Genomic DNA, 14426 nt, shown 5'->3' with positions numbered 1-14426 from the left:
TTAGTTGTATCGCAAGTGATGCTAAGCTCTGCTTCGCCTCTGTGTTAAAAATTTGTTTCATGCAGATGCGACAGCGCTAAAATCCAACACGAAAGCAAAAGGAGGCGGCGTCATGAGTTAGTTCCTAAAAAGTCGAACTCAAATTTACGTCAAGAATTAAATAATCTGCTTAAAGTTTATGACAGTTGATGGATTGATATCAACTCTGCATCTAATAGAAAAAGAACTAACCTTTTAGTTTTATCCCACAATCCAAGCAGAGTAAACGAAAATGATTTCAGTAAAAATTTTGCCCAGTCAATTGGCTATGCAAAATCATTTATTTTTAATATGACATTTGGTCGAATAAAACGTAAATTGTCTCATTTTTACGATAAGATTTACTTGATACAATTTTCTGACGATATAATCTCGATGTTTTTAACAAAACCGTTCCTACTTGACTCCAGAGTCACCGATCAATAAGTGTAAAGTTAAACAAACAAATCGTCCGTGGCTTCGTGGTTAGTACATTAGACTCATAATCTCTATATCGCAGATCGAATCCAAGACTTAGCCGAATTATTACTATTTCGAGCCTTGGCTAGTATTTGCGAAGCGAAGCCTTACCTCTGTTATTAGCAAGCATTATCAAATAGGAAAATAGGCTTTTCAGATTAACAACTGGTTTAACAGAGTCACTTGAATCACTTGGTATTTTTATCGATTATGAAATCTAATTTCTTTCGACCTAAAATCTCAGAATAGAGTGTACAGTTCAAAGGTATTCATGGCAACATTTTTGCTTATCTCAAAAACTGTTTTGGTACTTTCGCTATAGACCGTCGAATGTGTGTTTTCCGAATATGTGTTGTCGAAAAGTAGATTATCATTCCACACAACATTTTGAAGTTTTTCAGTTGTTTTCCTCGAAAAATTTTTTCGTTTTGGGACTCAGTTGCTTTCTTTTCTGTCTGCTGGCTTGCAATTCCTTTTTTGGGGTATCGCAAGTGATGCGAAGCTCCGCTTCGCCTCTGTGTATAAATACTATCGATGCCGGTGTGCAGCTTAAACAAACAGTAGAAATAAAAACTTCAATTTGATTGTTAGTCAGCAAAATTAAACTCATCTAACATGTTTCTCGGTTGCCCCTATAGAATGTTATCTCGTTTTTAGGTCAGAATGACTCTTCTGAAGTTGAAGTTTTGCTCACACAGCGAAGTTTCACCTGATGCTTCAAATGAAATAAGAATATGTGGTGGGATGAGCTCAGATGTTTTCACTTTTGTTAACGGCATAATAGCAAATTGGAACCGAAAGAGTAGTGTTCCAGTGGGAGAGATACCTGTTTCATTTGATGATGTATTGAAAATGCACTTTTGTCTTCTCGAAAACTCCATCATGCTGATAAGACAAAATGGTGATATGCAGCTGACTTCAAGTTATTTGGATGAAGGTAATAGAAGTTTAAACTTCTTCATTTTAGAGGTGTGATGTGCAGCTGCGACCAATCAAATGAAGCGGGACTAGTTATTGATGTAATTCATTCGAATTTTCAAAAAATAGCACTTTTTGAGGAAAAAAGGGCAGGTATTTACTGACCATAAAAATTATTGCAAAACAGGTTTTGATTATCGTTTTGTTCGTGCTTTGTCCTTGTCTTTCAATTTAAGCGTTTGCTTTGGGCTTGGCTAAAAGATATCATGTAAGACTTATGCTCTAGATATCAAACTCGTTGGAAGTTTTGGAGATAGTTTGGAACATGTATCATGGAGCCCAGATGAGTCACTATTACTAGCGGTGAGTGAATCGAAAGTTCTCACAATCCTGGACTCGAATTACGACATGGTAGCTGAAATAAATCTAAACAATCTCGCGTCTGCGTCCGAAATTAAGCAAAATGTGGGATGGGGAACCGAAGAAACACAATTCACAGGTGCGGGGGCAAAGCAAAAGGCAAGGAATGAACAACAGCCTGGAGATGGAGCTCTCTTGTCAGAGGAGGATTCACTGGTATGTTTGAATAAAGGATATGATCTTTTTTGCGACCTCGTCATAGCTTTGAACTAGTTTTTATATTTAAGGAATCCGAACCTTGTGCTGTAACATGGAGAGATAGATCTGACATTTTTGCCGTGAGCTACTTTGACAAGAAAATTAACTCACGTAGACTCTCCATTTTTGACCGAGAAGGAACCCATTTGTGCTCCAATGAACTAAAAGCAGACGTGAGCCCTGGTAGTTTGGTCGCATTCAGACCTTGTGGTGATTTGATTGCAACGAATGGAAGAAGCGCCAATGGATCATGCATAGTCAATTTCTTTGAGAGAAATTGCCTCAATCACGGGAGCTTTGTTGTCGACCAAAACAAGAATACTGCCATCTACAAGGTTGTTTTTTTTGTTTTGGTTTTTTGTTTTTGTGTATTCGGGTGTGTTTGTGTATACAAGGTTGGTTTTTTGTGTATTCGGGTGTGTTGTAGTTTTTTCTTTCTGTTTTCCACGCAAAATCAGGTACCACAAATAATCATCGGACTGGGTTGAGTGATATATCATATAACAGCTCTTGCAGCCGTGATTCGAACCACATTTCAAAAAATGTTCTCCTGTGTCGAGAAAACCGGTTTGAATTTTTTGTTTTCCCGTCTTATTCCGAGCGAATAAAGCGAGCGAGCAGTCTTATTTTAACTGCTTAGAAGTATACAATACCTGAATTTAAAACGTAAAAATTTAGTTACGTTGATTTTTTTTGAGTAGTTTAGCGCCATTTTGGAATCACAATTTTCAAAAGTTCAAAAATTTGCAAAACTGGAAAAAATAAATTTTGTGCTATTTTTTTTTCATTTTTAAGTAACTTTTCTAAAAAAAAATTTTTTTTAGAAAAGTGTTTTTTAATTTGCTTATTTTACTATGACCGTAAAATATACCTAAGCTCCTGGTTTTTGTCCAGCTCCTTTCATCACACCACGCCGAAAAAACACGACACCGAAAAAACATCACGCCGAAAAAACTTTGTTGTATTTTTCTAAAACTATGGTCGGAACATTCTGTTCCAATTGCACAGTAACCGGCTATCCTTGTTTATTATTAGCTCTCATCTTTTGAAGAAGCTTGATCGAATGGTATATGTCTTTTTAGATTTTCTACAGCGTTACTTCTGAGCTGTTGTTCGTATTCACAGAGAAAACCGGCGACTCGATAGAAAAAAATGAATTTGAAATGAAAATATACCATCGAAGTAATTATCTCTATTATCTTGTTCAAAGTTACAATCTTCCTGAAAAATGTGCAGATTATGCGTTAGATCCAAGTAGGCCTTACCATCTCACAATTGCCTTGAAAAATTCATGCATTTACAGTTTCGAATGGATTTTTGAAGAGGACTCTTTGGAAAGTTCTTCTATTGAAGTATTTGCTGTTATAAACGGAGCAAAGTTAATGTGTACTCCATATGATGAGCTGATAGTTCCACCGCCAATGAGTTTTTATGAAATAGATTTAGAGGAGCCTATTTTGTACCGATGTATGAGCGGAATCAATCTTTTCCTTTTTACTCAGTCAAGTATTCTTGTTTTTGAGTGCGTATCCGATATCCCTGTTGGCTGTGTTTTAAATAGACAATTCTCTTATGGCAAGACGACCTTCAACTACAAAAATTTTCCTCAATTGCTCCAAAAGTTTCATTACAGTTCTTTGTTGTCGCCAATTTGTTTCCTCCCATTTAATTGGGTTGCTTTGACTAAGAATATCATTTGCTGTATAATTGAGTCAAAAAACGAAACTAGTGCTCAACAGGTTTTACTACTTGAACTAGATTATGTTACGGGTTCTGTTAAAGTGAAAAAGACTTTCGATTTGCCCTCAGATGAATTGTGCTTCGCTTTAGCAGCTTCCAGTGATTTGGTTACCGATACTCTTTATGAAGCTTACCTTTCTCTAAGTAGTGGAAAAATTATGAAGCTATCTGGAAATGATTTGAGTTTTATTTCTACTGAGTTTCCCAAGCCTTGTAATCATATTAAAACATTTGTTGTCAATGAAGTTTGCATAATTTTTGGATGTGCTAATAATCGCTATTTGTATTTAAATGAAACTTTAATTTCCGAAGAGGCAACTAGTTTTTCAATTCAGACCAACAAATTCCTTCTGTTCACGACTCTATCACACCGTCTATTTATAGTAGCTTTGAACGATCTGATTGGTTCAGATAAAACTGATAGCAGCCAATGGTATTCAAGAAAAATTGAGAGAGGCGCAAAGATATCGGGAGTTGTACAGAAGGGAACTTCAGTGCTGCTTCAGATGCCGAGAGGAAATTTGGAGTGTATACATCCAAAACCTCTGTTGATTAATCTTATTGAGCAGCAATTGCAGGAAAAACAGTTCTTGGAAGCTTTCAAGGTATGATCTTCTGATTAACTTAAATAGTATTTTTTTGCAAATTGAAGCCGAAACAAAATGAAAGCAATGTTAAGCTTTGATGTGCATGAAAAGCTGTTGAATCGTTTCTAGCTGTGTGAGAAGCACAGACTGGATATGAACATCATCTGTGACGGTGACTTCTCCGCCTTTTTGTCTTCTCTTCAATCTCTTTTGTCATCTGTCAATTCACACCACCTGCTAAATTTGTTCATCTCGGAATTGAAGGACACTCCATCACAGCTGCAGTTCAAACGCAACACAACAGGTAAGTTAACCCATTTTAAAATTTGATTCAAGAATAAATGCCCCCGTCACTTGTTTTTGATATTTTGATACTACCCTTGCTATAACATATTGCCAGAATGATCGCAGAATGAACCCACGGTCGCATATTTTAGTGCATAGTTATCTAATTTATCTAGATTTTTTAGAGTGACAAAATTGATTTCCCGGGCTATCTATTGACACCCTAACGACCCTAGCTTGGTAAAACTTTCTGCACTGCAGGCAAATGTTGAAAAAAGACGTTTTTTTCTTCTGCGAGTGCATCCCCCTCAAAATTTATATATTGACGCCAAAGATGCCTTAGAAAAATCTAGGATCGGTCAGCCAAAAGAAAATTTAGGTTCTGTCAGCCAAAGGAAAGTTTAGGGTCTGAGCCAAAAATGATGTCGTGAAATTGTATCAAAAGGGGACACTTTGGGCTGTGAGGTGGTTGAACACCACTTCCATTTCTTTTTTTTTGTCGTTTGATTTTCGTTACATCTTGATTTCTAGTTTTAGAATAATGGCAACCAGACAGAAAAAAAAAGTAATTCGAATTGCCTTTGTTTCAGTTCCGACTACGGGGAAAGTGGAAAGAATATGTACTCGCATGATAGAAATGATTCATAACGACGAAAATCTGTTCAAGACTTACTACCTCAGTCTCTTAATGCTCCATGTGAAGTTGGAACAACCGAAAAGTGCTCTTGAGTTGATTAAGAAACACGACAGTCTTGAAAACTGCAAAACCGCCGGTCTGGATTTCTTTCTACTACTCGTAGATGTTGACAAATTATTCGACATTGCGCTTTCAATGTACGATAAACAACTGGTGCTTCGAATGTTGGAAAAGTCCAAAAAAGACCCAAAAGAGTTTCTTCCACTAATAAATAACTTGTTTAAAGGCAAATCAGAAGACGAAATTCAGTTCAACATTGACGATTATTTACGTCATCACGAAAAAGCTTTGAAAAGTCTTCATAAGATCAATTCGAACTTCGAGCAGGTCTTTAAATACGTGAAGACGCATTCACTTTACGTAGCTGCTTTGGAATTATTTTTACCTGAGAGTTCTAAACAATGGCAGGCTACAGCAGAAGAATACGCCCTAATTTTGTCAAAAGACGGAAAGTTATTGAAAGCAGGTTGTTTGTATGCAAAATTGAAAAAATTTAGTGATGCGTTTGAAGCATTCTGTGCAGCTCGAAAGTATGATTTTGCATTGGTTCAGTTCAAGAGATTGAATGCAAAAAATGTTCCTGATTTCTTTGAAAAGCGGGAACAGTTAGTGAGTGGTCTGGAATCGATGGGAATGTTAAGAGCTGCTGCCGACATTATGTCAGGTTTGTATATAGTTTATTGTGGTTGTTTCAACTATTGGAGAATTAATAGATTGTTTTTTCTTTCTGAAGCGAAATGTCAATAATCGAAGTGATTCTTCAATTTTTCTAAAAATAATTAATCATTTTTCCTTATATCTAAAAAAATGAAGCAGTGTTCGATATTTCTTCTTGCGAAAGCTAGTGTCTTTAATCGGGAATTAGACTTTTTCCCATGTACAACTTTTCCTACATCTGGTGAAATTGAAGTTACTTTACTCCAAGTTGAAATTTAAGTTACTTTATAAGTGAATTTTGGGACTGCTTCACACTTGAAGTAGAGGTAACACGTTTCTCTCTGTGCCCTATGTTTTGAGGCTCAAGTCCCAGGCGGACCTTTGTTGCAGAATGTATGAAATTCTAAAAAAAAATTCCGGGAAAAATAGAATTAATTTTTTGCTAATGTTTTGTCGGCATAGTTGCCATTTTGCAGACTTTTTGTCCGTTCAGCAATTTTCGCCGGAGATTCAAGTGTTTTTGATGTTTTCCTGTAATTTATAAAATTGATAGCCCTGACTTTGCATATTTTCATTTTTTGTAATTGTTTTTGTTTCGCTTAAAAGTTTCCTTCGGCTCATGTGTTGTCGGCTTAGATACCTTCGTTTGTGCCGCTTTAAGGTCAAAAATGGTCGATTAAAAATCAGGGAGGTTGTCTTGCAAAAGTTCAAAGTTGTAAAACTTAATTACTCAAAAAAATGTATGTCAACAATTTCTTATGCCATATTTTTGTTTTTGGCTCAATGAGCGGTCATTTTTGGCTCAATTAACTTTTTATCAACTTGAAAAATCTACCACTATTGAAAAATTAAAGTATTATTTTAAGATGTTTGTTGACTATTTTTCTGAATTTAATTAGTTTTTTCGCAGATTGTATATTTTTTCGATTTTGTTATTTTCGTCCTATTTTCTATTCGCTAGCTTGCATTGCTGGGCTTGCGTTGTATGGCAAGGGATGCGAAGGTCCGCTTTGCCTCTGTTACAATTGCGGAGTACACGCGAAATTTTTCTGAGTGTAATGTTTTACAGGTTAACAATGTGTAACTTTTGTAATAGAATCACTGAATCTTTTTGTGAGCTCTGTGGTTTCGTCTTTTCAAACTCTTATTTAATTCGTGATGATTTTTTTTCAGGAAAGTCTTTAAATCATCCATAACAACGTATTAGTGCATTCATACACATTACTGCATTTTTGAATGACTTAGGAAAATGTGCACTTTTTGAGTTCCATTCAAGTTCATTTGCTATGTTTGCGTTTTAATTAAATTCTAATTTGTTTAATCAGCTTTTTTTTCTCGCTTTATTCGGCTTAAAAGGTTTCGGCTTACACTATGTTGGCTTAGTCTCATCATGTTGCGTCTTATGATGTGCAAAAATTCTCATACATGTGTCTTTCGAGGACGGGGACTTACAAAGTTCCAGTTTCTAGTTCATTCACAGCTTAAAGTAAATTATCAATATAATTTTTCGGATTAACGAGTGTCTGTCCAATTTTTGTCGGCTCAGTTAACGCTCAGAAAAATTTTATTCTTATGCCAATGCAACACTAGTAATCGCCTGACTTAAAATTTTTTTCTCGAAATGAACTTCATTCAAGTCAAATGGAGACTAAGCTTTTGACATTTTTTTTCGACTCATTGGCTGCGTCTCATTTCCTGTCGTCCAAATTTTCATTCTATGTTTATGTTGTATCCGCTTCGGCTCTGTCCAATATCTTTTTGTTTGGATAGGTTTCGACGAGGAGTCGGCTCTGGAGCTCCTAACACGAAACAATGCCTGGAGTTTAGCCTCTGAGTTCGTGATGCAAAGTAAACGCACTACCCAGCTAGTCCCAGTGCTTATGGCCAGTTTGGAATCTGGTCTCAGTGAATTGGTGGTTGTGGTTGGAGAGAAGGTGAGGGAGGTGGAGTCTTTGGCCCATCGGATGGAAGAGGTGGTTGAGAAGAAAAAACAGTGGCTGGCTCTCAGTTTGCAAGATCCAGGTACTAATTCTAGGTGGCAGTATTTCTTGATTTTTTTACTGTCCCATCAGGGGCGGATTAAGGAAAGGCGGACTCCCCCCCCTCAGGGATTTGACCCCCTGCCGAACCAAAGGGTTTTAAGAAATGCATTTTTGGCCGACCGACTCCCTTGGGCGCCAATATACACTAACTTTGAGGGGGAGCGCGCGCCAAAAAAACGCATTTTTTTGTCAAAATTTTCCAATAAGTGCCCAAAAAAGGCGTTTTTGACCTGTTTTTTCAAAAATTTGCCTGCGGCGCAGAAAGTGGGCAAATTTGGCCAAAATTGCGTCTTTTTAGTGCCTTAGGAGAGCTCGGAACATCAACCTAAAAAAGGTCAACATTTTCGAAAATTTTTTGAAAATCCGCCCCCCCCCCCCCTCGAGAAAATCCTAGATCCGCATTAGAGCCGTATTATCTGTTTTTTCGGTGCGGGCGATAAATTTATCCACATCGCTAGAACGTATCCCATTCATTGCTTCCTTTATCAAAATTCACAGGTTTAGGAGATCTCAAATGTTCGTAATCTCAATGTGGAAATCTCAGTGAACAAGGAAATGAAGATAATGATTTTTGAATTCGGTTCGCAGGAACTTGTTTTGGCTTCTGCAGTATGGCTCGTTCAATGAATAAGTTCAGTTGAGCTTTATAATAAGGTGATGTGTAAACCAGTTATTACAGGTCTAATAAGAGTATGCTTTCAGAAATCGGAGCCTACGGCGACGGAACCATATCAGAGTTCTCTACAATTTCGAAGACCTCCAAACGCACATCAAGCAGTCAGAGCTCAGCTTCATCTAGCCGAAAGCTGAACAGGAAGAAGCGATCACTGAAAAAGAACTCGCCGGAAGAACATCTGGCTATTTTGGAAGAGTTGATCAAAATTCACGCGTTGGTTGCTAAAAATATCGATTCGATTACTGAATTGAGTTTCGTTATTTCTTCAACACCTGAAATGAAATTAGATTTGCATAAAGTGGACATTGGCAAAAGTGTATCCGAGCTGAACTCTAGAATTACCCGAGTTTGGTCTAATGCAGATGTGATGAATGTCAAAATAAATGAATTTGGTGAAAATGAGTCTAATTTTGAGGAATGTGTTGTAAAACCAATGATGAATGCTGACCTGAAGTTGTTTGTGAAACCGGAAACTCTGTCATTTAATATTTTGAAATAATTTTTTTTAAAGTTACAGCTTTTTTTTGTAGTTACACAAAGTAAGGGGAGATTTGAGACTTCACTACGTCTTAGTAGTCTTTTTAATATAAGCGGATGCTTTTGTGTTTCTCATTTCACAAGTGCGCTTTCGAGCGGAAATTTATACTATCATTCCTCTTAATTCTAAAGCAATCGCACATTGTAGAGCAAATTTTTTCAAAAAGTGGTTTTTATACGCATTGGAAGGTATCGACCCCTTGCTTTCAAATGTAAACAGATATTGAACCTGTGACTATTATTTATGAACAAATGGAGATTAGATCGTCGGTAGTTAGTCATTTTGCTGGACAAAATTGTCAGCTTTTTTTATGCTCGTAACTATCATGCTCAACGCGGAAGCACGAATCGCACCAATCGCTGCAAAATTGAAATTGGTGCGATAAATTTGATAAGGATTTTCTAGCTGAAAAATTTTCTATTTCGTAAATGTTTTATTTTGGCTAATCAATTCAGCGTTTTTCGAGGCGAAGAAGTTTTATTAGTTTTGTACCGCTAAGAAAGATAATCCTGAGGACAATTTCGAATTGCCTGTTTCCGGCTACTTAGTTATCTGCGACTGGTATCGGCATATCAATTCTTTTTGCGCACTTTTTTTTAAATGACTTTTAAAGGTTATAAATGCAATTCCTGTTTGATAAAAACAGGTATTATGAAAATGTATGAGATCGGGTTTTTCTATTTTCTTTGAGACGCCTCGGGAAAAATTGTCATTTTTTTCCAAAATTTAGTTCTCAAAAACTACTTTACTGATTTTCAAAAAAGTGGTACCAAAGTGGAATCCATCCACTATTCTGTGTGCCTGCATAATCCACTAGTCTCTTTTTACCCTACCCCGCTTTCTACAGCCTTCGAAAAAGTGTGTGGGGGGATTTTGGACCCAAATTGTTGGTTTTTTAACTCAAAAACTACCCTCCCTAATCTGAGATCTTAGGTGCAATCAAAAGGATGGGTTGTGGGATGCTCCCCTGCATAAGCGGTTACGCCCAAATTTTTTCACAGACCTTCGTAAAAGTCAAATTTACGATTTTTTGACCGTTTTTGAAACTTTTTGACTTTTCTCAAAAACTGCCCTACCAAATCTGAGATTTTAGTTTCAATCGGAAGGACGTGTCGTGGGTAGCTCCAGTCCAGAAGCGGTTACGCCCAAATTCTTTTATACAATAAATTATGACCCTCGTAAAAGTCAAATTTTTGACCGTTTTTTGAAACTTTTTGACTTTTCTCGAAAACTACCCACCCAAATCTGAGATGTGCGTTGCGGGAATCTTTTCGGTTTTAGTGGCTCAGCCCATTTCTTACGAGTAAATTGCTTGCCTTCGGAAAAGTCATGCTTATGAGGTTTCGACCGTTTTTTTTAAACTGGCTTTTTCTCGGAAACTGCTCTCCCATCTCTAAGACTTTTGTTTCGATGAGTAGAATGGGTTGTGGGAAGCTCTCCGGCATGAGCGGCTACACTCCAATATTTCTAGGCAAAAAAGTTACGCCTTTGGAAAAGTCAAATTTTGTTTTTTTTGGCCGTTTTTTTCAAATTTTTATTTTGAAGTTTTGAAATTACCTATTTCATCCCGCATCAGTACATAAAGTTTATCAAACAGGTTTTTTTCCAGCTTAAGCTGGCCTCTAGTTTTAGTTGTTGAATTTGTGAAAAAATTAAAAAATTCTTTACTTTTGTTAATGGCGAGCGCGAGTGTACTTAAAAATCAGTAAGAAATACGTGCAGTTAATTTCACGCCAGGTTTACATGCTCAAATTCTTGAAAATTCAAAAAAAAACTTCATTCATTTATAGCAGCTTTTTTGTTTCGATTCCCAACTGATTTTTTGGGATTCGTAGTTTGCGCCTTATTTCGTCGGCTAATTTTCTGTTTTCGTCATGTTATCATTGTTGATTTTATTTTTAAAATGGTAGTTTATTTGTTATCTGAAGATTCAAGTTTCTCGTCTAGATACCCTTCTCTGGCTATTTGATTAACAGTATACCAATAGGTACCAATAACGAGAAAGAAAATAATAACGAGAGAGAAAAATAATATTGTTGATTTTTGTTTTTAACAGTCGATGAACGTATTTCAGACTCTTGTTTAGGTCGCATTGATTTTTTGTTGTTAATTTTTTTTTCAGGAAAAGTCTTAATATGCTCTTATTTCTACTGGAGTGCCTTGAAACAGTTAAATAAACATATGAATGCACTTTTTGAGTTCAATTGAAATTCATCTGCTAAAAAACAATCAAATTGCGACATCCAAATACCAACATGGAAATTGCGAGAAAAAACGTGATCGATTTTCTAGTTTCGAAAGTGAAATCAAATATATAGATTTCCCAGCGAAATTAGAACTTTACCTACCAATTCTGTTTTCTCAAATTGAGTTAATTTAATTTTAAAAGTGCCTAGGATATTTTTTTCTTAAAACTCAAAGCTTTAAGGCCATATATTTTTTTCAGTTCCAAAGTAAATTTTTTTTCCGTGTCTTTGCGATCATTGACTTTTTTCCGGACTGTTTATTAGATAGTGTTGTTTTCTGGAAAATAGCTTCAACTTGTTCAATTTACATTCATTTGCTAATAAGTCAGCTAATGTTCTCCTATAATAAAATTGTTAATGGCGCGAAAAAGCGTGTGTATAATTTCAAAAAAAAATTTCATTGCAGAAGACCCTACTGATAAAACGTTACTTTTCGATGTTGTGTTACCTAAATGATTTTTTATATGATAAAGTGCCAATCATAAAAGTTAACAAAAGTTCGAAGTTTTGAACGTGCTATATGTTTTTATTCGATACTTCTATATGTTTTTATTCGATTCCAAAAATTTGAGTTTTTTACTCAATTGAGTTCACTAACATTTTTGGCTTTGTCTGGTTTTTGCTGTACGGATTCATTATTTCTCCTCCAACTATGTGCCGCCATGCTATACCTCATGAAATTTAAATGATTTAAAAAAAAACCTCTGGGTAAACTGTTTTTTTTTTGGAAATAAGAGAAAAATGGAGAATTTTGTTTTGTGCGAGACTTTTTTGTCAGAGTCTTTTTCATTTGAGGCATATGAATTTTTCGACGCGTCCCTTGAATCTCCAATGGCGAAGAGCATATCAGCTCAATTGCTTGAAGACATCAGAAACCCTCGCTAAAACTTAATTGAAGTTGGAGTTTTTTTGCTGAATTTATTATACATCACTTTATTTGCGGAATTTTGGTTCTTTTAAGTGTCTCTCATATGAGTTTTCATAACACTTACCTTAGTCGCAAATAAAGGTGATTAGTAAAAAGTTAACACAGTTGATGAGTTTTTAATTCATCAAATGAACCGAAAAAATTTTTGTTTCAAACAGCAGTACAATTATAAAAAGTTCTATTTCAGAAATTTTCCAAGTCAATGTATCTCGCAACTTTTTGAAATGCATTATTTATATATAATTTGGCTTTATGCTTTCCAAATTATTACATGCAAAATTGTATTTTTGTATTTGGTGCTACTTTTGCTGCATCGAATTGGCAATTTATTAGCATATGTAGCTGCGTTATTGGTGGCTAGTTTTTGGGGACTGTTAGCATCCGTGGCTGAGTGGTTAGTCCGTGAGACTCAAATTTGCTAGGTTGAAGATTCGAATCCGACACGTATTTGAGTTTGTGCTAATTCGTGGCTTATTTCCACTGTTCTTATTTGACTTGAGGATCCAGACGACGCCGCCTTCCAGTGGTGGATCCGACATCTTGGGCCCCACCAAGATGCAAATGGCGTCAAGCCCCCCCTCCCATTGGGTCGGGAGAAGCTCAGAAGTCTCCGGGTTTTCGGTTACGGAGCGTCTGAAGCCGGCCAGGCTGCTCCGTCTGCTCATCCTTATACTACTACTCCGCTCCGGCATTAATCCAAACCTTGGTCCAGGGCCTTACTTTTGCTCCCCTTGCTCTTTCCGCATCAAACGCACCCAGCCCAGTGTCTGGTGCCACATCTGTGGTTACATTCACCTTAAATGTAGTGGTCTTACCCACCTTAACCAACACCACCCTGACTACTATTGCCCGACCTGTACCTCTACCTACATTTTACCTCCCCCAGGCACCAGGTCCTCTAACTTGACCACCCCCAACTCCCAAACTTGTTCAACTTCCCTAACCGCCCCCCAACCCCACCTCCCTAACCCCCCTCCACCTCCCACCCTTCCCACCTCCTCGAATAAAAATTCCTCCTCCCAAAATTGCGCAAATCGTAATCGTGTAAATAGTGTAAATAACTCAAGTACAAACAACCATTTTAATCATACTGCTGTTAATAATGTAAATAGTTCACCACACCCCGCCAAAGGCCTTTTAAACATCCTTCAATTTAATTGCAACGGTATCTCCGGAAAAGCACCCGAAATTGCTGCTTTCTTATCTCAAAATCAAATTCATATTGCTGTCTTCCAAGAAACTAAATTAAGAAAGAAATCTCGAAACCCCTCACTAGGCTCACACTACACTTTAATTAGAAAAGATCGAGAAAAAGAAGGGGGCGGTCTCCTCATAGCCATACATGAGTCGATACAATACGAAGAAATAAATATTAACAACGATGGAACACTAGAGGCTATGGGCATATCAGTGGTAGCCAGTTCATCCAAGCTTCGTATTTATAATTTCTACATCCCCCCTCGCTCGAGCTGTCCCCCTGGTTACTCTGCGTCCCTTGCCGAACTACTTGAACCTGGGGACGCCTTAGTACTCGGGGATGCCAACGCACATTCACAACTATGGAACTCCAACATCGAGGAAGATCAACGCGGCTCTGTACTTAGCAAAGAAATAACCGAATCCACCTTTGCACCATTAAATGATGACACACAAACCAGAGTCCCTTTTAACTCAGAAAACCAACTCTCGTCACCAGATATTTCCCTCGCATCCCAATCGTTCTTACTCTCCACATCATGGACCCCAATTAAATCTCTAGGATCAGATCACCTACCCATTCTTCTAGAACTACCCTTGGATGATTTTATAAATTTTTCACCTAAAAGGACTTTTATAAATTTTTTAAAAGCAGATTGGATCAAATTCACAGAGGAAATTGAGGAGGGTTTCTTTTCAGCGGTTCCACCTTCCGGAGTTGCCGCCGGAGAGAAATTCTTGAGGGACCTGGTGCTCAGGGCAGCACGCCACCACATCCCCGCTGGCCGTATTCGCCACT

At 37.1% G+C, this 14426-nt stretch overlaps 1 protein-coding gene across 1 annotated transcript in view; it reads left to right on the top strand.

Annotated features, from left to right (window-relative positions):
• The window catches only part of LOC134856345 (elongator complex protein 1-like), a 31859-nt gene extending 22631 nt beyond the window's left edge, over nt 1-9228 (top strand). Inside the window, exons 2-9 of the mRNA XM_063872699.1 lie at nt 1156-1435; nt 1703-1992; nt 2064-2369; nt 3117-4379; nt 4491-4665; nt 5237-6007; nt 7771-8022; nt 8745-9228. Coding sequence (XP_063728769.1) covers nt 1162-1435; nt 1703-1992; nt 2064-2369; nt 3117-4379; nt 4491-4665; nt 5237-6007; nt 7771-8022; nt 8745-9217 — 3804 coding nt within the window. The 5' untranslated portion in view covers nt 1156-1161 and the 3' untranslated portion in view covers nt 9218-9228. The remainder of the gene's footprint in view (nt 1-1155; nt 1436-1702; nt 1993-2063; nt 2370-3116; nt 4380-4490; nt 4666-5236; nt 6008-7770; nt 8023-8744) is intronic.
• The last annotated feature ends 5198 nt before the right edge of the window (nt 9229-14426 follow it).

This window comes from Symsagittifera roscoffensis, unplaced genomic scaffold (assembly GCF_963678635.1).
Source record: "Symsagittifera roscoffensis unplaced genomic scaffold, txSymRosc1.1 SCAFFOLD_147, whole genome shotgun sequence".
Lineage (NCBI taxonomy): Eukaryota > Metazoa > Xenacoelomorpha > Acoela > Convolutidae > Symsagittifera > Symsagittifera roscoffensis.
The sequence above is the reverse complement of the archived record's forward strand: the minus strand, read 5'-3'. Positions and strand labels throughout refer to the sequence as shown.